This window comes from Penicillium cataractarum (assembly GCF_028827025.1).
Source record: "Penicillium cataractarum strain IBT 29864 chromosome Unknown utg000004l, whole genome shotgun sequence".
In the NCBI taxonomy this organism is placed as follows: Eukaryota; Fungi; Ascomycota; class Eurotiomycetes; order Eurotiales; family Aspergillaceae; genus Penicillium; species Penicillium cataractarum.
Window position 1 is genome coordinate 2,591,741 of NW_026622740.1, and position 21,612 is coordinate 2,613,352.

The following is a 21,612-nucleotide window of genomic DNA, read 5'->3' on the forward strand; positions in this document are numbered from 1 at the left end:
TTCCTCTTTGATGTCCTATAGAGCTGAATGAATCTTGGAATTTTCCATGACCTTGCTGCGTGTCAAATGCATTCCCAAAGTGTAAGGTAGTTGATCAGGGGCTTCACTGGTGGAAATCCATAGATAGTCATCCTCCCCACGAGGAGGTACCTACTCGGTAGTGGCATTTCTGGTCTCGTCTTTCTATAGATCCCCCGCCTAAGTCTAATTGGAACTTTGCCCATATGAAATGTTTTCTTTTCCCCATGGCAACTCAAGGAATTGCGAAGGACCACCTCGGGCTCGACTTTCTTCGTTGGCGAAGTGGTAGCTAGAAATATATATCCGATAGTCCAAACTCCGCTTACCTTTTCTTGGAAGTATGCCCACTCCAGAGAACAAAACTTCAATACTAGGAACTTGACCTAGCAACGACAGTTAAAAACCAGACTCGTCTGATTTCATAGTCAGTTCTTACACCGTCTAGATAAATTAGAACGAGCATGTCAAAGAGTTTGACTCGAAAAGCACCGGGATTACGTGATCCGATTGCAAAATCCGCGGACCCACCGATTGGAGTCAAAGCCCCTCCCCGGGGAAATCTACTCCGTACAACTTCCCGTTTACATCGATCTATCGCACATAGATAAGGACCCCAGCTACTATGCCACCAGAGAACCAACCAGAAGAACTCGCTCATTTCGAGCACGAGCTCTTATCAAATGATAATACCTGGACATATCCTCCAAATGCAGGAACCACTGATATGTTTACAGCCGATAGTCTCCATTTTGATGGTTCTGGCTTTCATGCAGGGGGTCCGTTTGATACTCAGCTATTGGATGCATCCGATCTATGTTTCCTGGATTCTACATATGATGCCACCAACACAACTCCTGCTATCCCGTCTTTCATGGGACATGAATTAGGACCGGATAGTTTTCCTGCTTCGGTTTCTTCCTTGGATGGATTTTCAGATATGATGAATGTCTACTCGGGGACAACGAGTCCTGGGAATGGTCTAGCGCAGGACACGTCAAATACTCAACTGTTCGAGGGGTTCTCGTGGAATTGGGAGACAAGCCCTGCTCTGACAGACCCGATCATGGTCTCGGAACCTAGCGAAGAACCGGCTTCTGCACCGCTGTCACAACAACCTGTTCGCGTGCCACGCACTAGAAGTGGCTTGCCGCGGCGCAGAAGTCGGTATCTCGTCTCTCGACCTGTCGAAAGGACCCCTCCTATCCAAATCCCCACAGCAAAGGAGATGGATCCGATGCAACGATGGCAGGAATCCCCGCCCGAGGATGAACCAGCTTCACTCACTGCAATCATGAACGCTGTCGACGAGATGCCGACTAATAACAGCCCTGGCCAAGCGAGTGGCAGCAGAGTAAACAAGGCCTTCAAACACTATCGTCAATCAGCGTCAATCACAAGCGGAGAGTTCAGTGCCTCTTCTGCAGACTCGGCATACTCGTCGACAGGGCGATCGACTCCTCAGAGCGGTCGCAGCCGTCGGTCAAAGGGGCGGGTTGCTAAGAGTAAAGCGAAGCCATGGAATGATACGAAGCCGCGCATATTCTGCTGTACCTTTTGCTGCGATCGGTTCCGAAGCAAGTATGATTGGGTGCGACATGAAAAGTCTTTGCATTTGAACCTGGAGACGTGGTATTGCGCTCCTCTGGGTCCGTCGGTATTCTCCGAGACGACCGGTCAAGAGCACTGTGCATACTGCAATACCCCGAACCCGTCCCGCGACCATTTTACCCAGGAGCATAACTACGAAGAATGCCAGAACCTGTCCAAGGCATCGCGATCATTCAGACGGAAGGATCATCTCGTGCAGCATCTCCGCCACGTACACCAAGTCAACATCGTCCCGTCCATCGACGACTGGAAGCAGGAATCCAAGAACATCACATCAAGATGTGGCTTCTGCGACCTAAAGCTCCACGACTGGGACGAACGCATCGAACATATCGGTGACCACTTCCGTTCCGGCTTCACCATGAAAGACTGGCAAGGCGACCACGGCTTCCCACCGTCCATCACAGCACAACTGAGAAACGCATTCCCGCCGTACCTCATCGGTGCCGAATCCGAAAGCATGATCCCATTTTCCTCGACCAATGCACACGTTCGGGATCACTACGCGCAAATGTCCACTCGAGTGCAGGCCTCAAGGGGCGAGGGGAATGCCGGCTTGGAAGAAGAGCCTAGTACGGCTGGCGCGACGGATGCTACGAGGTCGCAATTTGATAATTTTCTGGGAAACTTTACGCGCCATTTAGGCCAGTTTGCGCGTCAGCAGATGCAGAATGGCGTTATTCCTACGGATGAGATGTTTCAGCAGGAAGCTCGGAGGGTGGTTTTTGATTGTGGGGATGAGTGGGATCAGACTATTGCTGATAATCCGGTGTGGTTGTCTTCGTTTAGACGGTTGCATTGTGAGAATGAGGAGGGGAGTAATGATGGTTGATTTGGAATAGGGAGTGTTTACATGGGCACTTTAACGATTTTGTATTTTCGGGGTCTTTACTTTGAGCCCATAATATGAGATTTTACCGGGAGGAACTAATAATGAGTCATGCAAGCATACGTCGGGCATTCACTTTTTTTTTCGCTAGACTTTTATCTACCTTCAATATTGCATACCTGAAGATAGAATTAGCCATCATCTCTCCAATGAAGTATATCACCTGGAAGTTCTTACCAAATCATACCAAACACCCCCCGCAAACCGACACTCACTAACCCCCCGATTCTCAAAGCCCGTCTGCTCATAAAACCGAACCAAATAATCATGCGCAATCAACACAATGCTCCCCCCATTCCCCCCTCCCATCTCCCTAATATACTCAATATACGCCTTAACCATCGCCTTCCCAATACCCCTCCCCTGGAACTCCGGGATCGTAACAACAGAGTGAATAGCAACGTTGCCGCCATGCGGATCATTGCCTACCGTTTCGCCGTTGACCACGACGGGTTCATGTCTAGGTAGGGACTGCCAGTTCTCTGGCATCCCCATTGATGACTCTGTGATTTGGGGGGAGGATATTCTTGCGCCGATTACATGGCCGATTTGTTGGGTGCCGGATTGCGTGGTAATGAAGAGGCCGAGGCTTAGGTTTGGGCATACCGTGAGGCGGTAGGTGAACTGTGAACCTGGTTAGTATAGATTTGAGACTTGCTGGGGAATTGACTTGGTACTTTTTCTTCGGAGCAGCGCTCTTGTTCGGGGAATGGGTTTTGGACTGTAATGCAGGATTGGACGTCGGAGACGGAGAGCGGGCGTAGGTATGCGTTTAGGCCGGTGAGGCCGGGGCATTGGGTGAGATGGTCACTTGGTGACATTTGGGATTCTTGCCGTAACAAATGCAATCGATGAGATGTATCTTGATATTAATCCTTGTATAATTTGTAGACTTTATACAATTGCCTATAGTATTACTCATACTCTACGACCCACATTTCGCGCCCTTCCGCACCTTACGCCCTAGAAGGATGGAGCCAGGGTCTAAGGGTGAGAAGTGTGATTTGACCACCATTCACCGAGGAGCGGAATATTATAGGAATGCGATAGCTGGATTCCCATTCTTCCATTTTCTTTAGGTGGCAGATTTGGTTGCGACTTGATCCCACAGCATTGGAGTAGAACTTTACCCAATGAATCGACCAATTATGAGATGGGACTGTAGTACATTTCGGAAACTGGGCGGTTCATCAGGTTGGAATGGTTTCATGTTCAGTCTAAACTCTTATGGAATTGTGCTATGGTCGATCTGTACTGGAACTATAGAAGGGGACTTGTCGTTGGCTCGCCCTGGGCATAACCTTAGGTTTCTAAAAGTATGGTGAGTCACGAAGCAGGTATTAGGCTAAAGAGCATCTAGGAATATGATTGAGTTTTGTAGTGTAATACTCAACCCTTGGAACGGCTACGGGAATCTCGGATTACATGTTCTAGAAACAATACCAAAAGTCTACGCGCTGGCATCAGCCACCTTAACCATAGGGTAGCAGAATATTATTTAGCTCACCTACTAACGCTATCACGTTCGCGCCTAGTTAAATCCGGTCTCGATAGATGAGGCGTGGAGTTGAATTATCTTTCAACGTATCCTCACGGCTTCATAAGGCCTGGATCCGGAGATATCGTAAAAAGTCGATTTCGGTAAGAGATATTTGTTTATTTTTTTAGGGGTTACGTTAACTAACTAGTTAGTTATACGAAGAGTTTTACTAACATGTAGGTGGTAAATTGTATCTACATGATCATCACGCAACGCGAGAAAAGCTAGACTACATTGCCTACGACTTGAAATCAAGAATTATCAAGACAACCCCTGCACAAAATGACGCGAAAAACGGGAAGACGTAAATAGGTTCGGACTAAAAAGATTCTCTTAAAGACCGCCTGAAATCCTCTTATTCAAGTTCCCGAAGTAGCCGGCCGCTCGTTCGAATTATTGCAGAAGAACGCTAGAAATGCCTCTCTGTCAAGGTTGCCGTTTACAAGTTTACTTCCATTTTTCACCGAGCCCCCATTCAAATGATGCTTTCCAAGAGTCCTAGATGATTCCCCATCAGCGATGCTCCCGTTATAGACCATGGACGCTTCGTCAATCTCCGTGTCTTTGTAGCAGTTGCAGGCCTGTGATGAGCGTTCTTGGTGTTCACAATCTTCGATTAAAGTACAGACACTCCGGTCGTCTGGGCAAATTAATGTCAGAAAGACTTGGTAGATCTAGCAGTAATAAATAATGACTCTCTCACCTCGTCCAGTATTCGCTTGAGTATCTTCTGAATATTGTTCGACGAGCTCATCTCGGAAGAGGAATGAACGTGTGGTGCGAGAACTGTCAACATCTCGCGTGTATACGGCAAGCCCCATTCCGCGCTAAAGGTTGTCCGGTTAGGGTCATGATATAGGGACCTGTGTTGTAATCAACATCGACTTACTCCTTCCACAGGGGAGCTGTCCTTCGAGGACATGGCGGGTCGAGCCAAGCGTTCAGAACGACGAGTAGGCATGGGAGACAGGGGTGGCGGAGGCATTTCGAACAATTTCAGCGGACATCTTTACGGAGGGTATACAAAGGGCTTTAAGTACTCTCAATTGCCTGGTCATAGCAATCGCCAAGATAACTCGGCGCTTAGGCACAGGTCTACGTGGGCTGGGGCAAGTGGACGAAAAAGTACCGTAAAGCGAACCAACCCTTAGCAAATTCGAGATTGTCCAAATTTCTGGGAACGGCTGGACTGGTTGTGGTGGCGTTGACCGTGCATCATGAGCTAGAGGGAGGAAGGAGCAAGAGGCTCTGCGAGCGGGGTTCATGGCGCTTGAGAAGACTCATCAGCGCACGAGACAGTGACGGTATCGTTCTACAAACAGAGGATTAGCCTCGTAAAATATGACACATTGGCTTTACCTATCACTGGTACAACAGAGTTATAAAACTCATGGAAAATGAACGGCTGAAAAGGACTTCAAGAGGCGAGGTATGGCTATCGGAAAGGAAAGAAGTAGCAGCTGCGTTGCTCGACCCTAAAGGGATGCGACTCGGATTTCGCGGCAAAGCCTCGCTCGCCAACCTGACAAAGGTCCCACGCATAACTAGCGCGCACTTACTATACAAGATAGGGATATCTTATTGTACGGACGAATGGCCATAGTTGCATCACAAAGTAAGAAACAGAATGCTTTCTTTTAAATGATCGGCGCCAAGCTAGCCGGAAAATGATTGCTTTGATTTGTCGAACCGACGCCCGTGCGAGGATGGCTCGACGCTAGCCTCGACGGAGCAACAGCACGGCCGAGATTCCCCCCTCCAACGAAGGCAATGTTCAGCCCATCGCACGACAACACATGGGGTAGTCAAGTGCCTACACTCATTCCCACTACTGCGACCAAAGGATGCATTAGTACGCTTTAGTGCACCCTCCGTACCATGGAACCAGTCGGTCACGTTGCGCTCTTGGCCAACGAGGGCGGCCCGTAGTTGCCGCCGAACGATCTATTTCTTTTATATCCCTGGAGCCTCCAGTGAGGCCCATGCGCTCACACTCTCCTGCTAATTCATTGCCAGTTTGCTCAGAGGGATGGCCATTGACCAGCGATTCTGGTTTTGCTTGAGCTCTTCTCGCTGCACATGGCAGACAATTGGGGTTCTATAGATACTCCTGGGGTTGGCTGTGCGCGATGGGAATCTACCGTTGACGCAAACGCGACTCAGCAGTCTGGGAACTGAAATCAATCCCTCCACCTCGCAAAGTGTTTACCCCCTCCCTTGCTCATGCGCCCATTTAGGGCCACACCGAGCTTTTACGGTTGCCGCTGGGGTAAGAACTAATCCTGGTCATCTTGACAGATGACAAAGGCGATACACCCTTGGCGTATGCTGCACGAGGGCCACCCAGGCGCTGTGGAGGCTGCTCTGTGAGCGCATGGACAAGTGGTCGAGGACTCGGAAATTTGCCTGGGAGAGAGCCTTACTTGCGTTGACCGACGGACGGGGGCATGCATGTGGCGGTGGTTGCGATGCTGATCAAAAAACGTAACGTGAATGTGATTTCTGTTGACTCCACTGGATGTAGCCCATCCCTGTCCAGTGAGCTCGAGAATAGTATTATCTTGTGTAACCTTGGTACCATGCCAATAATCAGCAGATAGACAACACATATGCGCAGTAACTCACGGCAGATACCGCTCTAACTCGAGCTAGATTTGATCTATAAAAATCTCCAAACTCGGAGGTATTTCCGAAACAACCCTTTACATAATAAACTGTTGCTGTGGGATACGCATCGCTAATGCTATATTATATGGTTAATTATTAGCGTTACATACGAATGTCCTTATGGCAGACTACTATATATATATTCGTTGCTGGCCTTGAGGCTTAGCTAGATCTTTCTCCTAGATAGCTACTTCTAGAAGTGACCTTAACTATATAGTCCGTGACTAGATATTATCCTCTGAAGCTACAAAGTAGACAAAGTAGTAAATTACACTTAAATAAAAGTATATTAATCCTTATACTTATTACCTTGTATCTGTAATTATAATAATTTTTCCACGGTATGGAATTTAATTCCTTATATCTAGGGATTACTAAATTGACCCCCCCCCCCACTGGCCTTAAAATGCCTGGATTTTCAGGCGTTAAGGTATTAAGGCTAACACTTTGTCTTGTTTGCTTATGGAAGAATAGTTTTTCCGTGCCCTGCTCTCACCGCCCTTACCGCTTTCCATCACTATCTCACCACTTTCCTCACCGCCCACCCCTAAGATCCACAACCTACTTTGACCCTGGCTGCCAGAATCCCAACCAGCATCTCTCGGGTACCCAATCCAACATCCCGGGCCCACCCGATGCACAGTCTATACTTTGCCTGCAAGCTCACTGAGTTTAGGAGCCTATGTATTTTTGCCGGCCGGAGGAGTTCGTGATCTTAGCTATGGCTCAATCCTTCTCGAATCCGATAGTGTACGGCTGTGACGGTATACAGCAAGAGGTGAAACAATACCAAGTCGTTTGATGTAGGTTTAAGGGGCTAGAACAAAAGAGTGTTCCAAAGACCACCCGTGAATTCTCATATTCTTTGCTATAAAAAGAAGAGCTACTCATCTGCAAGGTGCAAAATGTACCACACCTCGCTCGCCAATTCACTACTCGTTTCGATTTGCTGGCTGATGCTCAAGCCACAGTCACCCAACTCCTTCTCCCACTCGTCAAAGTCAAACAATTTCAAACTCCAGGAGTGCATTTCCCGAGAGACAATTTTTCCGGTAGCAGCCTTGACGACAGTCAAATTGAAGGAGTCGACAGATCTTCCCTCGTACTTTGAATGCGTTATTTGAGACATGTGATACTCCAAATGTGGCCATCGCCGGGAAGATTTTCGCATTTCAGTGCTGCGGTCTTTATCCTCGGGGATAGCTTGGTCTGTATGCTTCTCCTCGAGATTATTCTCATCTTTCAAGATAGAAATCGCGGCAACAGAGCGATGTGCTTGCGAATGATCCGTGTCGCGGAGTGCTTTGACAACTTGCTGCAAGAACCTCTTTCTTTCCCCGTCTGCTGTCAAATGGCCGATACTGCCTGCGGCGAAAATGATCAGGTCTACTGCGTTCTCAAGTTCGGGATTCTCGTCCACGAAATTCGCTGCTGTGGTGTTACGCCATGCAAGAGTTGTCGAGGGTTGTAATTTGCCCTCTAGAAGGCCTTTGGCGTGATCAATCATTGCTTGACTATGGTCGATACCCCAGATTTCGATCTTGCTCTGCTGATCAGAAGACGTCACCTCTTGTGCAAGAGACTCCATTTTCCGCAGTATGCCACGGATGACTCGTCCCGTCCCAGTCGCCATGTCTACCCCTCGCACAGGGCTCTTAATGGAGACGTTATTTGAGAGGAATGGAGAGAGTAAGCCGAAGAAAAAGTCATCGTCTTTTGCCAGTGCAGTCGGACCGACGATATCTTCAACCCACATATCGTAAAACTCGGCCCAGTAGGGACTGGTATAAGCATAGCTCTCGCCGTGGGTAGATTGTTGTCCGTCCATTTTCATGATGCGTGGTTATTGAGGCAGTGGCGCTGTTTTGACCAGACCGGATAGATTCATGCTGCGAATTGGTTGTTAATGATTATGAGATTATATAGAGTGCCAATGATGGTAGAATCTTGCGCTCAATACATCTCGGCATTCTATGGCGATGTCTGACTCTTTATTACTCATACTATTGTCATCCAATGAGAACGCGCCGAGCCAGTGTGAATACGAGTGGTTTATTTTCATTGCGCTTATCTCAGCCTCACCGATTTCATATACTCGATGAAGACTTATTTGATGGGGTCGATTTGGGATGTAACTTAGGACTCCTTCAAATGATGCATTGCGATTGTTTGAATTGTGATAATTCGGTCTTGAGATACCCGCGGAGTTGTGCCAATGTTGTATCTTCGTGGTAAACATGGGAGTCGGCTATATGAAGCTGTACTTAACACCTCTGCAGGTATTTTCAGGCGATCTGTCAGAAGCATGCATCCAAACATGTGTCCTGTCAACGATCAAAGACAATGTACGGCGTACTCCGTATAAAAGATCTAACTTGTGGACTACCCTCTCCGACCGGTCTCCACCGCCCGAAACAAATATAGAAACATCTTACCTTATTGTTTGCCACGAGTTTGGATCATTGATTTCCGATTTTATTTCTCGTTCTCCATAGCATAGTCGAGCTTCGACTCTCGTGTCTGGCCAAACTGTTTCAACCCCACCGGAATCCGTAGACCCTGTCGACGATCGCCTCAAACACACACTTAACGGCGTGCTCGAAGGATACGTACGCCCGGTACGTAAGAAGCGGAGCATCGAGGGGCCAGCCCCACCGTGAAATGGGTACCCGTAATGATCACCGCGAATGACCTCATCGGAATGGCCGTTGGCTGGGTGAGAAGGGGACTAGATGAAGTTGAGATGCATTAACCCCGGAATTTCTCATGTGTGCACAGTATTCTGTTGCCAGGGTTTGGAGTATTGGACTGCTATTCGTATTATTATCACCGTGGCATGTATACAAACCTAGGCAGAGTACGGAGTACAATGTACAGTATATACGAAGCATGCCAAGCCGAAGTATACGTACGCCTGCAGGAACGCCTGCGCGGCTTGGCGGACTGGCGATCGGCCGACCAGGCCCTGAAACATGGTGGCTACGGAGTTTTGCGAGGTTGGGGGGACTCCCCCGCCACTGTTAGCTGAAGATGCCAAGTTATTAAACTGGGGGCTTGGCTGCTGTCAGTCCACTTTTTTTCACGATCTTGCTGCTGGGCAGATTTGGATTCTTTTATCTGCGTTGGACCCTGATTGTACCTCAACAGTCTACACTTTGATCTTACTTGTTCTTCGTGCTGTGATCTTGGTATGTATAATGGACTACTATGAATAGTCTTTATTATCTGATTATACTAACAATACACTGACAGATCTCATCCCTCTGTACTCCTACTCTCATCTTATCGAGTGATCTCTCTACTATAAACCATTACCACAATCACCATCACCACCACAATCATGCCATCCCTCATCCGCCGCCTTGCGACCGCCGCATTCCTCTTCACAATCACAACAACCGCCTTCCCCCTCTTCCCCCGAGACGTCCAATGGTCCTTCGACCTCTACCCAACAACATCCTGCAACGGCACGGGCGAACTCCACGCCGGCAGCGGCAGCACCGGCTGCCGTGCCGATTTGAACACCGTCGCCTCGGCCTATACACTAAACACGATCGCAGACGGGTGCCGCATCGAGTTTTTTGATAACACTATGTGCGATGGGAATGATATTTCAGATGTTGCGGGGCCGATGACCAGTACGCAGACGTGTCGGGTGCCTAATTTGAAGAGGCAGTATGCTTCTTATCAGGTCTCCTGTGAGAAGGACGAAGTTTGAAGGAACTCTGAGATGGAAGATGTGTATTTGGATTTGGATTTTGATTTGGGTTTTGGATATGGAGTTACATCGTTATTGGAGTAAGGGGAATACTTGGGAGGATATGATATGAATGATTTTTGACATCCCCGGGCTGGTCCCTGGGATTATGGTTAGCGATAGACATTTGGTTACTACTAGACTCGGCGAACTGGACATTGGATTCATCATTTACTGTTACTCCAATATGAAGACGAGAACATACATAGAACAGCCGGGACCATCCCAAGCTGAAGACAAAATCTCTTCATGAAGAGCGCTTCATTATTCCTCGATGATCTCAATGTAAATCCATCTATCCATCACATCCTATACCCAGCGACGACTCTGATTGGCGACGAGTGGCTAGTCCCAACCCCCTCAAACCAGCCCCGCGTCCGCCCGCCAATGAGGGCTTGATGCATGCCCGGGATGATCGCGATGGAACACCTCCGCAGGAGTGATTGAGTTTCGGGGATGTAACGCCTTGTTTCGTGTTTATGCCTTTGATCGTATCGGCGTTGGATATATTGAATTTGAAAAATTTTAAGAGTGAGGGGTTCAGTGTGGAGGTAATTGGCTGGGTTGGCCCTGGATAAAGGCGATTGTAGATGTGATACATCGAGTGTGTCGCCGTTATGCAGGGAGGGCGAGGAGCGTTGAAATTGGTGCCGCACATGGATGCAGTAATTTCTCGAGAAAGGTCACAGCAACAGAAATTCATTAAACCCCAAAGACGGGCCTATTAATACAGCGAAGGGGCAAAACCAGCTTCTTTCACAGCCCTCCCTTGTCTAGGTCCCATATTTGAGTCTAGCTAGGAAACTGAGTATTATTTTACATTTCACTAATAATCAAAAGCTAGTAATCTTAGAAAATATTGAACAGTACAAAAAAGGACAGAATGTGTGGTTAACATATGCAAGTTACGGCCAATGCCCCTGTTTGTCATCGTTCTTGTTGGTTGAGTCCATTTTTCGTAACAAATCTCTTACTCTTTCGTCGGCAAGTATTAACAGGCTCTCCGCATATTCCAGCAGTTTTCCGCTCTCCTTAGCCCTGTGGACGTCAAGCGGATCGCCTGCATTAAGCAGCTGTGTGTAGAATTGGCGCAAATCGATCCTTGTTCTTGGATCTAGCTGCGGCGCGAAGCCATACTCCTGTGAAGCTTCTTCAATCTTGGGAAAGCCTCTTAAAGGCGTGTTGTGATCCAAGGCTAAGAGGTGCTTGAGTCTCCACACCGAAGGGCGTAGTTCATGCTTTTCCACGGGAAAGGCCATAAACTCTCTCAAATGATGAAATCCAACTTCGCGTCCCAATAGATCTCTGGTGCCCCTATCAAATTCATCGCCAATACCGTACTTGTCGAATAGATCTGCCATACTGCCATCCCGCCATGCCCGCCAAAACTCATCAAAGGAGCAGGTAGGTAAGTTGGCAGGGCGATTAGAAACAACCCCGAGACTTCTCTCGTAGTCTCTGAAATATTTATTACCACCAACAAGCTTGCTGTAGAGTGTGCCCAGAGTCTTCTCGTGGTGTTCATCGGTGCATAAAGCAAACCCAAAATCGTACCACAAGTCATATTCAACCCAATTCGGGTTCGGGCTTGAGCTATCCAGAGCTAAAGCGTAGAAGACGAAACAATACCGCTTTTCTATAGGTTGAAGCTCACTGAGATCTTTGTCGCGATCTCCTGGCTCTAGGTAAGGCCTTGCAGCATCGAGAGCTTTCAGGATAGGGTTTTCTCGGCCTTGAAGCTGAGGAACTGCGTTGAGTTGTCGAGAACATGCTGGTTTCGAAGAAACCACGGGAAGTATTTCCCTCGGCTACGTTCGGGCACGACACAAAACCTCTCAATGATCTCGCTCGTAAGCGTGCCGTTCTTTTGCCATTGGTTCAGCGTAACCGGACTTATCTCGGGGTCTTTCGGGTATAGAAGAAGACCACGGTAAAGGCCTAGAAGATGAGATTCTTCCATCCAATGGGAACATCGGCTGAATCCGAACGCCTGGCGGGTTTCTTCGTCCTTTGGACATTTATCTTTGATGACATCGTCAAATAGTATGTCGGCAGTTGTTATTGAGCGCGCAGAGCACTTGGCAAGGTGAGCCAAAGACATCTTATCTTGACACCTCTGACTGCAAAACCAATCTCGGTTACAGTGCTCACAATGGCGATAAGTCTCTTTACCGCATGAATCGCATTCCTCTCGCGCGGGTGTGAACTCTGGTATCGCCGCCGAATCAATATTTTCTTTTTGCTCAGCGAGGAATGGGACATTAGCAGTGTCAAATAGATCATCGCTCGCCAAATCCTGACTGGACTCCTGTTAGCGGATCCTAGGAATAGATATAAATGTGCCTCACCTCAGGGTTTGGATATTGTCTCTGCTTCTGATTTCAGGTATTCTGTTCTCTCGTTGAACTTCAAGATGCTGCGAGACGAGCGACATGATGTAGGGATTGTCAGAATGATGTGTTACGGTCGCCATGGAGGAGCCTCCAACAGTGGACTCTTGAGCTTGTCGAAGCTCTTGGTTATGACTATCAAGGAAAGAACTTTTCATGTCTTTCTCAATATCTTCGAGGATCTCGACAAGCCGCAAGCAGCTGCCTTTGGCAAGCCATGGAACTTCGGGTACAGTCCAAAGATCGTAGAGCTTACCATGGCATCCTCGCGAATCAAATTGCCCATATTTTTGAATAAATTTATAGCAAAGAAAACAACTTCGCTTACTGCAGCCCACATAGTTGAAAGTGGATGCCCCTGTGCAATCATGCCGGGTTGCAGCTAGCAACAACTGTACTTCTGCGTGTACCTGGAAAACGGGCGATTTCAGGTCGTCAAACTTTTGGAGTAATCTTCTTGTTGTCCAGGGGTTCTTCTTTTTCGTATTCTTGAAAAGCGATTGCACCGTTCGGTCATTCAGGCTGAGGTCCAGTGCGGAGAAAGTCTTCGCAAGTGACCAGCGATGCTTTGGGTTCCCTTTCGACTTCAGTCTACCAGTAGGTAGAACTGTCACCGGGAAGATCTGGAGGGCACGAAAGTTTGGAAGTCGTTCTGCAGCTCTAATCAAAGTTTTGAAGCACGTATTTAGCCTGCCTAAAAAGGCAAGAACGTCTCTAAGCTTCTTGCCATTGGAAGCTTTATCCGAAAGATTGTCGAAATCATGCTCGTTGTAATTGCGACAGATAACATAAGCTCTGTGAACCGATTCCTCGAGACCATCCTGTGTGGATAAGTGTGATGCATCATTTATTAACACCCGGAAGTCCTCGAGGTGCGAGAGAACAGACGACAGGTGATCATGCAAATCCGGAGGTAAACCTTCGGGGACACTCAAGTCAGTTTTCTTGAAAGCTTGCCTAGCTTCGCTAAGGTAGAAGTCTAGCCGAGGCCTATAAGATTGTATCAAATAAGTCCAAAACTTTTGTAGAGCACCAATGGCAATAGGATCTACAATTCTTTGTCAATTCCTCATTTTGCAAGACGGAACTTCACACCGACCTCGGCGATCAAGCATAGAGATTTTACGCAGATTCGACGCTATAACCTCTAGCATTTCGATATTCGACGCATGCTCCTTGTGCCCAGCATTTCTTGACACTAGAATGTCGACTCTATCGGGCCACTCGATCATTAGTGACGACGCGACATGTTCGCCTCCTTTTTCATTGGCAACAAGCTCGGATATTCTGTCAAGAAAAGCTCTCTTCAGTTTGTCTTGGTTGAATTCGGATAATATGTTGACGTTGGCCGAGTCAATGCTTTCCAAATCGGATGTCTCTATCGCCTCGCTGGGTATATCAATGAAACCCGAGGCTTCTTCAACTTGCCTACCACTCCTTAACAGAAGGAGTTTTGTGAAAGCTTCGAAACGGGACTTGTTCCATCCATCTAGCCCTGAGTGATGCGAGATACTCATATCTGGAAGCAAGCAATGACGATAGAGGAGCTGCTTGAGGGGTGCTAGCTATTCGCGGTTCTATTATGGGGCCATAAGGTAAAGGGGATTCTTCTCACGTGTTGCATGTCAGCCTAATGCTACAATAAGATAGGATCAGGCATCAATACCCCGCATTTATTGAATAGCCCATTTGCATGCCAGAAACAGAATCCGTTCAACTTATTCATCGCACAAAGCCGTTCGTATTGTCTCCCAAAGAGAGCGGCGGTCACTGAGGCGGGACTTTATTTCGCTACCCTCTACATGTTCGCCAGGACTAGTATAGGATACTGTCGTCAATGTCCAGTTGTATCTCATTATCGACTGAACTATCCATATCTGGGTGGAATGTGCCCCTTTTCCCTTGACGAGGGTGTATTGTACGCTGTACTTCTGCTACGACAGCCCGTAGCTATATTAGGCAAAATGATCGTGGTAAATTGTACAAAGGTCCATTTGGATCCACCCATTCTCAACAGTGGGGCCCAGAAAGGAGTAATGAATGCAAATTGGTGAAGCTGGCTTTGCACTTCTCTGTACTGCGTGTCAATACTACAGGTCCGAAGAGACGGGCAGGTATACAAAAATTTCCAACATCCGGATGATCCATCCACAAAAGCCGACCGGGTAATTCAAGTAAAAATTGGCTTTCTGGGCGAGGACTGACGGATAGTAGAAGGAACTAACACAGAAACGCCTCGGACCGGATATATGGAAATATCTTCACTGTAGACGGAGATCTTTTCTCGGGCTTCACTCAGCCATCGGTCAGCACAAAAGAATTACCGAGTCTATTCACACCCCGGCATAAATCTTATCCTAAGATCAATAGAGCAGAGTATCCATACCACTTCTTCTCCACGCTGATTGGCGCGCTCCAAAAATAACGTTGATTATGGTTGTAAGCCGTCGGAGTTAAGGCAGGGCTTTCCCAAAACGGCATTTCCCCGAAGTATCCCTTGAATCGCCGGAAACGGCTATCAATGACATGATTCTAATATTTCTGCTGCTTTAAAATGGAGCGTCGCGCACATTTTGTGTATGACGTGAAAAATACAAGCATTTTCTAAGTATGATTTCTGAAAAGGCCGAAGATCAAGTTGTAGCTGCGGTGTCGTTTTTCGACCCTGCGTTGAAAGAGGTTCGACGACGGGTGTTTTATCAATGGAGTCGCACTGGTATGGAGCGATATCGATCTTTCAAGCACTTGGAGAGATTTTTATGACTGGACTAACAGTGACACAGTCTTCATCCTCTGCGTCTTTGTGCTGGCCGTGCTGTCAATCTTCTGGGGCTCCCAATATAGCACCGAGAGCAAATATAGGGAGCTTAAAGTCTGGGTTGTCGACTTTGATGGTCAAACGGACGACTACGCTACGAGCAATCCTGTCGTTGGACCGGTCGTTACAAATACGGCGCAAGATTTCATCGACTCGTCCGACCTGCACCTAGGCTATATCATCAAAAATGCCAGCACCTTCAACAATGACCCCTGGGCGGTCCGCCAAGCAGTCTACGACGAACATGCCTACGCCGCAGTCATCGTCAACCCCAACGCAACCGCCCTCCTCCGTGATGCAGTCACACAACGAAACACCAGTTACGACCCCATCGGCGCTATTCAGACAGTTATCATCTCGGCTCGCGACCAAAACACATACTACACCTACGTCCTCCCAGACCTAGCCATCTTCCAAAGCAGCGTCCTCGCCTCCTTCGGTCCCGATTGGGTCCAGACTCTAATCACCAACGGGACAAATCTAACCTCTGTCCCGTCACAAGCCATCAACCCAGCTATCGGCTTTACAAACATCGACCTCCGCCCCTTCACACCAGCAGTCGCCGCACCAGCCGTTACAATCGGCCTAATCTACCTCATCATCATCGCCTTCTTCAACTTCCCCTTCCTAATGCCCATACACGCCCAACTAATCAAACCATCCTCCTCAAACCCGCCTCTCAAAATCCCCCAATGGCTCATCTGGCGCATCTGCTCCAACATCGCGGCATATTTCTTCCTCAGTTTATTCTACAGTCTGGTCAGTCTGGCCTTTGGAATTCCATTCTCGAATTCGCCAGCTCCAGACACGCTGTCTGCGAATAATCCGAATGCGTACGGGAAGGGCTCGTTCGTCGTCTTTTGGATGCTCAATTGGGTTGGTATGACGGCGTTGGGTATGCCGTGTGAGAATATGGCGATGGTGCTGGGGTTCCCGTGGAGTTCGTTTTTCTTGATCTTTTGGGTTATTACGAATGTTGCTACGGGATTTTATGCGGTCGAGTTGGCGAGTGTGTTTTATCGGTGGGGGTATGCGTGGCCTTTGCATCGGAGTAAGTGCATCGCCTTTGACGTGTCGTGTAGCGTGGCTGTGGGATGTTTTGCTAATATTTGTTCTAGTTGTCGAGGCTCTGAGGACTATTTTGTTCGGTACGCATTCGCGGATTGGCCTTGATTTTGCGGTGTTGTTTATTTGGATTGCGGTTTCGATTGCGTTTTTCCCCGTCGCGAGCTTTATTATGCGGTGGAAGATGAAGAGGGGACTTGCTTGATCGTCTAAGATTTGGATGATGGGATCGAGTATATTACTTGGACCCTAATGGGAAGCGAGTGGTTTGGTCCTCCCTGCAAAAGTTGAACGGGATTCTCCCGATAATATTTCTTGTATATACTCCACTCTTCATGTTACAAAAATAAACTTCGCACAATTCTATATGGATCCAATTTATTTCACCTACTCTACATCCCCCTACATAACCCACTCTATATAAAAGAGATCCATCTACTCCGCTGGCGCCCCCATCTCATTCAACTTATCCTTAGCACCCCGACGGCCACTCTCTGTGACGCGAGGATTATGCACAGCCCTAGACGCGATCAGCAGAGGTTCTGTTTAAGGTCTTTTCTCACTGGACCAGTTTTGCGGATGGGCCAGAGGGCTGGTGTACGTACGCTTTCAGTCCGCGCTTGACGTTCTCCTCGTGACGCTCCTCGTCACTGGTGTAATTGGAGAGCTTGTCGGCTTCTTGCTGGGCGTGGGCGCGGGCTTGGTTTGAGACACGGGGGTTGTGGGTTGCGCTAGAGAAGGGAGATGGGATGTTGTTAGTATATAGAAGGATATAGGATAGATGGATATAGAAGGTAGGGTGGTTGGGGGTTAGGGCAGGCTCACGCCTTGTATCCCCGCAGCTTGTTCTCGTCGGTACCAGTGTTTCGGCCCATGGTGGATGGTGCTCTGGATGGTTTGGAGTAAACCTTCACTTTTGTTGATGTTTGAGAGTAATTTTGGAGATTCTTGTGAAACCACAATACGGGTTTGACTCGGTTTAAGTATGTGATTTGGTGCGCCACGTGTGGCCAGGGTGGAGGCGGGGTGTTGACGTTTGTGTGATGGGGGGATGACATGTAGATGTTGGATGAGAGGGAACCGTGGAAATGGGGGGATTGGGTAGATGATATTACTTGGCGATGTTGGAAATATAGGGGTCCACTGTGGCAGAGGGTGATGCTTCTAGACCAGAGGAGAATACAGGTGAGGGTGGGTATGATTGTGGTATGAGGATATACGGTGGCACTTGAAATAGATGGCGATAATATAGGGGGAGGGAGGATGTCAGATATAATAGGTTGGATATACGATGAAATCATATTCCAAAAGTCCAAGTAGATGGTGTTATGGGCATATCATTTCTATATTACTGTTCAGACTGCTGTTCTAGTATCACGTATCTATAATGCTTAATGTTATGCTATGATAATATGCTAATATAAGGTTTGCAACTGGCAGGTGCCACCGCGGGAGCCAGGAACGGGCCCCATCGTTCCTTCCATTTCTGGCATTTCCTCTACTAAGCTGCTCTTACCCGTGCTCCATTCTCAGTCTCCAATTGGCCAATTTAGAAGTATGAGCCTCGAAGGTTTGGCGGCTCTTAACACGTACCCACCGAGTAACACGACAATACTTTGCAATGCAAACAGAGTAACAACACTGATATTTGTTTCTCGCGTGGATCGGAACCATCCTTGTTGTCGGCCCTGATTCACCGTGTAACCGTCATCTCTCCCTCGCTTATCCTCCGTTCCAATCTCTTCCTCCACCCTCTCCCAACCCTTTTCTCTTTCCTCCTTCACCACCACCCCTCTTCACTCTCGTTCATCACCTCAATACCTTCATTCAACTCCATCATCACAAAGCATCCGTCATGGCCTCTCACGACTTTGATCCGGATGTCGAGGCCGTTCCGCCTACCGAAACCGAGCTCTCATCGGTCATGGACGCGAATGAACGCCGTCGTGCTGCCCTGGCCCGCATCGACCAGGCCAAATTCGGCTGGCACCATGTCCGTGCCGTTGTCGTTGCCGGTGTGGGTTTCTTCACTGACTCGTACGACATTTTCGCCATCAACCTGGCTGTCTCCATGCTCGGCGTCGTCTACTGGCAGGGTGCCAAATCTGGTGCTGGCAAGCTGCCTTCCAGTGCCGACACTGCCATCAAGGTTGCCACTTCTGGCGGTACTGTCATCGGCCAGTTGTTCTTTGGATGGCTGGCGGACCGCATCGGCCGAAAACGCATGTACGGTATCGAACTGATGATCATCATCCTGGCTACACTGGCTCAGTCCCTGTCGTCCGCTTCCCCCGGTATGTCCATCGTCGGCGTGCTCATCTTCTGGCGTGTCATCATGGGCATCGGTATCGGTGGTGACTATCCCCTGTCTTCTATCATTACTTCCGAGTAAGTTCCATTGCAAGACACCAGACAGTTTACAGCTCACTAACTGGGAGGTAGGTTTGCAACCACCAAGTGGCGCGGTGCAATGATGGGCGCTGTGTTCGCAATGCAGGGTATCGGTCAATTTGCTGCTGCTATCGTGGCTCTCATTGTCACTGCCGGTTTCAAGGAGTCCCTTCAGACTGCCAAGGACGTTGCCCACTGCAGTGGTGTCTGTCAGCTGGCCGTGGATAAGATGTGGCGCACCGTTATCGGCTTCGGCGCGGTTCCGGCCTGTGCGGCTCTTTACTACCGTCTGACTATCCCCGAGACCCCTCGTTACACCTTTGACGTGAGCCGGGACATTCTGAAGGCCGACGAAGACATTCGGGCGTACATCAAGGGCCACCCCGAAGGTCACCCAGACGAAATCCAGCGCATTCGTGTTCTGCGCAACGAGAGCATCGAGTTCCTGGCACCCAAGGCAAGCTGGGCCGACTTTAGACGACACTACGGACAGTGGAAGAACTTTAAGGTCATTCTGGGTACTGCGGGCTCCTGGTTCTTCCTCGACATCGGTAAGACTCATCCACACATTCCCTCTACGTTTGAGATACATGATCTAACATTACCTTCCTCTCTATAGCGTTCTATGGTCTTGGTCTCAACAACTCCATCATCCTCAGCGCTATTGGCTGGACCGGAGGCAAGAATGTGTACGAGACCTTCTACCGTAACGCAGTGGGCAACCTCATTTTGGTCTGCGCCGGCGCCATCCCAGGCTACTGGTTCACCGTTGGTACTGTCGACACCCTCGGCCGCCAGCCAATTCAAATGGCCGGTTTCCTGATTCTCACCATCATCTTCTTTATTATTGGCGGTGCCTACGATCATCTCAAGAAATATCACGGTGGTCTACTGGCACTGTACGTGCTGGCACAGTTCTTCTTCAACTTCGGCCCGAATGCAACCACTTTCATCGTCCCCGGCGAGTGTTTCCCAACCCGCTACCGCTCTTCCTCCCACGGTATCAGCGCAGCCGCTGGCAAGGTCGGTGCCATCATCGCACAGTGTGTCTTCGGTCCCCTGGTTCACAAGGGCGCCAAGCCAGGCTCCGGCGACTCTCCCTGGCTCAACCATGTCATGCAGATCTTCGGTGGTTTCATGTTCTGCGGTCTTCTCACTACTTGGTTGATCCCCGAGACCAAGCGTCGCACTCTCGAGGAACTGTCCGGTGAGGATCAAAGTTCTCACCACGAGAACTTGACCGCTCGAGTACAGGAGAAGCCCGAGGAGAACAACCTGCCCAAGCAGGTCCCTGCCACCAACACCGTGCAGGGTGAGTAAATGCACGGTGTAACGCAACACGGAACTCGTCTGCAGGCCGCCACGGCCGTTTCGATCGCAAAGGCATATGCAATTCCCGCGAGGGGGATGCTTAATGGGTGGTTCGGTGGGAATGCTTTACGACAGAAATGCGCGGGCTTGAGTTTTCCTTTCTGGTTTTGTCTTTTTTCGTTCTTGTGTTTTCTTGATCGCACCGCTCCAATGATATCTCAGGTCCGGGATGCAATGCGCTGTCTAGATACTCTTATCTAGTTTACCATAGTATCCATACGCAGGGCCTATTCGCTGTGCCTCCTAGCTACACAGTGGTACGAAAATTAATTGCTAATATGAGAAAGTAATCTGGCTCTGATCTCTTTCCGTATTTTGGAGAGGTTCCCTCGTAGAATTACCTGTCGAGGTAACTGTGGGTATTCTGTCCTGAAAAGGTATGTGTTCAACCTAAAAAGTGTATTGCTAGTCATTCTCTATGAACTCCTGCAAATATGGTAACAGGGCACTCGGAGCGTTTCCTTTCTTGGAGGGGTGGTAGGACTTGTGTGAGGGTGGGATACTACCACGCGAGAATGCACGTGCTTGATGGCGTGGAGCGGGGACTTTTTGTGTGGATGGATAGTGTTTTTTAGGGCGGTTCGCATTTCTTGGGGTCTTGGCATGTTAAAATTTATCGGCATATAAGTACTTGCTGGTGATCCTCTTCGGTGTAAAGGTAGGATGTGGACGCGGGGATTGAAGAGAAGAGGGGTTGAGCGTGTCTGGGGATGTTTCGGGTTGTTGGTACACTGGTTTCTTGAATATGGGAGTTTTGGATTCTTATTGTTGGGGTAGACTAGTTCTTTGAGCGATTTATTAGCGTGGATTTGGTATCAAGAAATCAGACGGCTGGAGAAAACGTTGTGGTTGGCTCGGGCATGATTGTTCATGTTGCCGGTAGCCGAGGTGAATATATATCGATGTATGTAAGATCAAGCGGGAACCACTAGAGTAGACTGATCAAAAGTTTTAGCGAGTGTAAGAAATAGGTCCACCCAGTCCGCGCGTAATGTATATAAGCATTACTGGAAAAGAGGAGTAAAATTCGACGGAGATCAATCCCTCACTAGACGAAGACAAGACTGCGTATCTGCAACAGCCTACACCGTTCAT

The 21,612-nt window shown here is 48.6% G+C and overlaps 9 protein-coding genes across 9 annotated transcripts; 4 read left to right on the forward strand and 5 right to left on the reverse strand.

Moving 5' to 3' along the window:
• Positions 1-643: 643 nt before the first annotated feature.
• On the forward strand, positions 644-2,461 carry N7496_005446 (uncharacterized protein; the record flags this gene model as incomplete). The annotated part of the gene is made up of 1 exon (XM_056698375.1): positions 644-2,461. One exon carries the CDS (start codon positions 644-646, stop codon positions 2,459-2,461), a length of 1,818 nt encoding a protein of 605 aa, XP_056556900.1.
• Positions 2,462-2,613: 152 nt separating this feature from the next.
• On the reverse strand, positions 2,614-3,339 carry N7496_005447 (uncharacterized protein; the record flags this gene model as incomplete). The annotated part of the gene is made up of 3 exons (XM_056698376.1): positions 2,614-2,637; positions 2,696-3,142; positions 3,196-3,339. The coding sequence occupies 3 exons, from the start codon at positions 3,337-3,339 to the stop codon at positions 2,614-2,616; spliced, it is 615 nt and encodes a 204-aa protein (XP_056556901.1).
• Positions 3,340-4,417: 1,078 nt separating this feature from the next.
• N7496_005448 (uncharacterized protein) lies at positions 4,418-4,980 on the reverse strand (the record flags this gene model as incomplete). Its single annotated transcript, XM_056698377.1, has 3 exons — positions 4,418-4,698; positions 4,762-4,885; positions 4,948-4,980. The coding sequence occupies 3 exons, from the start codon at positions 4,978-4,980 to the stop codon at positions 4,418-4,420; spliced, it is 438 nt and encodes a 145-aa protein (XP_056556902.1).
• A 2,628-nt stretch (positions 4,981-7,608) lies between these two features.
• N7496_005449 (class I SAM-dependent methyltransferase) lies at positions 7,609-8,559 on the reverse strand (the record flags this gene model as incomplete). The annotated part of the gene is made up of 1 exon (XM_056698378.1): positions 7,609-8,559. The coding sequence occupies one exon, from the start codon at positions 8,557-8,559 to the stop codon at positions 7,609-7,611; it is 951 nt and encodes a 316-aa protein (XP_056556903.1).
• A 1,506-nt stretch (positions 8,560-10,065) lies between these two features.
• N7496_005450 (uncharacterized protein) lies at positions 10,066-10,443 on the forward strand (the record flags this gene model as incomplete). The annotated part of the gene is made up of 1 exon (XM_056698379.1): positions 10,066-10,443. The coding sequence occupies one exon, from the start codon at positions 10,066-10,068 to the stop codon at positions 10,441-10,443; it is 378 nt and encodes a 125-aa protein (XP_056556904.1).
• A 944-nt stretch (positions 10,444-11,387) lies between these two features.
• On the reverse strand, positions 11,388-14,389 carry N7496_005451 (uncharacterized protein; the record flags this gene model as incomplete). The annotated part of the gene is made up of 5 exons (XM_056698380.1): positions 11,388-12,229; positions 12,295-12,782; positions 12,831-13,095; positions 13,201-13,862; positions 13,968-14,389. 5 exons carry the CDS (start codon positions 14,387-14,389, stop codon positions 11,388-11,390), a joined length of 2,679 nt encoding a protein of 892 aa, XP_056556905.1.
• Positions 14,390-15,497: 1,108 nt separating this feature from the next.
• N7496_005452 (SNG1 family protein) lies at positions 15,498-16,960 on the forward strand (the record flags this gene model as incomplete). The annotated part of the gene is made up of 3 exons (XM_056698381.1): positions 15,498-15,588; positions 15,656-16,741; positions 16,809-16,960. Coding segments are annotated over 3 exons (1,329 nt in total), but the record flags the coding sequence as incomplete, so codon positions are not given.
• Positions 16,961-17,190: 230 nt separating this feature from the next.
• N7496_005453 (Con-6 family protein) lies at positions 17,191-17,630 on the reverse strand (the record flags this gene model as incomplete). The annotated part of the gene is made up of 3 exons (XM_056698382.1): positions 17,191-17,275; positions 17,361-17,486; positions 17,581-17,630. 3 exons carry the CDS (start codon positions 17,628-17,630, stop codon positions 17,191-17,193), a joined length of 261 nt encoding a protein of 86 aa, XP_056556907.1.
• A 980-nt stretch (positions 17,631-18,610) lies between these two features.
• phoD (phosphate:H+ symporter) lies at positions 18,611-20,466 on the forward strand (the record flags this gene model as incomplete). Its single annotated transcript, XM_056698383.1, has 3 exons — positions 18,611-19,143; positions 19,198-19,697; positions 19,766-20,466. The coding sequence occupies 3 exons, from the start codon at positions 18,611-18,613 to the stop codon at positions 20,464-20,466; spliced, it is 1,734 nt and encodes a 577-aa protein (XP_056556908.1).
• Between the last annotated feature and the right edge of the window lie 1,146 nt (positions 20,467-21,612).